Genomic DNA, 1,763 nt, shown 5'->3' on the forward strand with positions numbered 1-1,763 from the left:
GGTTCAAAGTATCAAAGGATCATAGCAACATGCCTACTGGGTGAGAGACATGGTCCTAGTGTCCGCCACAATATATATGTTTAGATTTGCCCTCAGACGTTAATAAGATAACAAATCAATAGCATTTGTGAGTGTCTTTTTTTTCCCTCCTGATTTTGTGTTTTCTCCTGAAGCTTTAGCACACTTAGCATTCCACCTTGTTGAGTTACATTAAAGTTTTATCATATTGATTGCCTCAATAAGTTGCACAGCAATGTATTACTCACAGGGTGCCATAATTTCAGTGATAACGAGTAGTTGTCTACATAATGATGTGTTTCAGAAATGAACTGTCTTTGTTTTTCCAGAAGCTCCTCCTTCCTATGATGAAAGCTTTAACACATAAACTGGGTGGATGAACAGAAGCCCAACGAGGATGAATACATCAACTAGTGGATGTAGGAGCATGCTGTACATGCTTAAAACTGAATCAGAATTGTTTTCCTAAAAATAAGTTTGAATTTTGATTAGATTTAGCTTTTTCCCTACTACATATATTTTAAATTGTAACAGTGGTCAGTATAGTATAGGGTTAGTATAGATTTGTACTTCGTTTTTAAATTGGAATAAAAGTGTCAAAAGTGAGATTGTTTATTTGCCTTCTGTTATCAACATTTGACTTTGTTCAGTGCCTTGTAAAATATCTTCTGTCCTAACTGTAAATGTTTTCAATTAATAAATAGTACAAAAAACCATTTTTGTGAATGTCTTTGCACTGTACATACAATGATGCCTCGCAATATTGAGGGTCAAGTTTCGCGACTTTTTCAAAAATACATGAATTAACTGTCGTACGACGGTTGAATGTCTTGAAGAAGAAAGAAATCATTGTAATAACAAATGTCGAACAGGTAGACCAAGAACAGCAACAGTAGGTGATAGAAAACATTGTGAGAGTAAAGGAAAGGTGTGTTTTTTTTTTAAATGCAATATGTCAGTAAAATAGTGTGTTCATGAAATTGTGCTATTCTAATGAGGATTGACATGACTGGAAGTCAGTTCAGCGCAATTTGCATGAAATGTGTTTGATGATGACTGTGTGGTTCCTGTTCAGGAGGAAAAAGATGGTCAATTTTACCCGCCATCGGGGGTGGTAGAAATGGGCAGGACCACTGCACCTCCTGAGCGCATTGAGCCATTCCAAACTGCATCTAATAATAAAAAAGTAGCTTTACAAGCCTCAGTTTACCAACTCGGTGGGGAAGCCATTTTGGTAGGGACTGCCAATACTGAAAGGACTGACCGACAAGAAGTTGTTGTGGAGGACATGGGGGAGCACGTCAACAGGCAACCATGGTGACTGACCAGACGACCCCCCCAACACAAAGACATTCAACTTAATTGAGCAGTTAGACAAGGCAAACTGGACAATGTGCATCACAAGGCCCAGGGTGGTTGTCCTTAGTGGACAAATTAAGAGCCAGTGTGGCAAAGAAACACACCCAGCAGCAGGATGGAGTAGACACATACATTGAGACAGGGGAGGGAGGAACCCATTGTTTGATTTCACACTCCCCCCACCAACTGACTCCTTACCTCTTGCCACATGCATGTGACGCGCGCACCCAACAGATGCCGACTGGAGAAGCCAAGAAACAAATGTCAGCAGCTTTCCGACCCCTAACTATTGAAAAGATTCAGTTCAGACCACAATCTGGAATTCAAACTAGACCATCTGATAGATATAACCCACCAATGCGAAATTACCCGATGATACCAGCCCC

At 40.0% G+C, this 1,763-nt stretch overlaps 1 protein-coding gene across 2 annotated transcripts in view; it reads left to right on the top strand.

The window, feature by feature from the left end:
* Positions 1 to 624, top strand: part of arrdc1a (arrestin domain containing 1a) — a 19,932-nt gene extending 19,308 nt beyond the window's left edge. For both annotated transcript variants that reach the window (XM_088407639.1, XM_088407632.1), the window contains one exon: positions 348 to 624. In XM_088407639.1, the coding sequence (XP_088263765.1) occupies positions 348 to 385 (38 nt within the window). In that variant the 3' untranslated portion in view covers positions 386 to 624. The remainder of the gene's footprint in view (positions 1 to 347) is intronic.
* The last annotated feature ends 1,139 nt before the right edge of the window (positions 625 to 1,763 follow it).

This window comes from Hippichthys cyanospilos, chromosome 1 (genome assembly GCF_059441005.1).
Source record: "Hippichthys cyanospilos isolate Australia breed blue-spotted pipefish chromosome 1, RoL_Hcya_1.0, whole genome shotgun sequence".
NCBI lineage: Eukaryota > Metazoa > Chordata > Actinopteri > Syngnathiformes > Syngnathidae > Hippichthys > Hippichthys cyanospilos.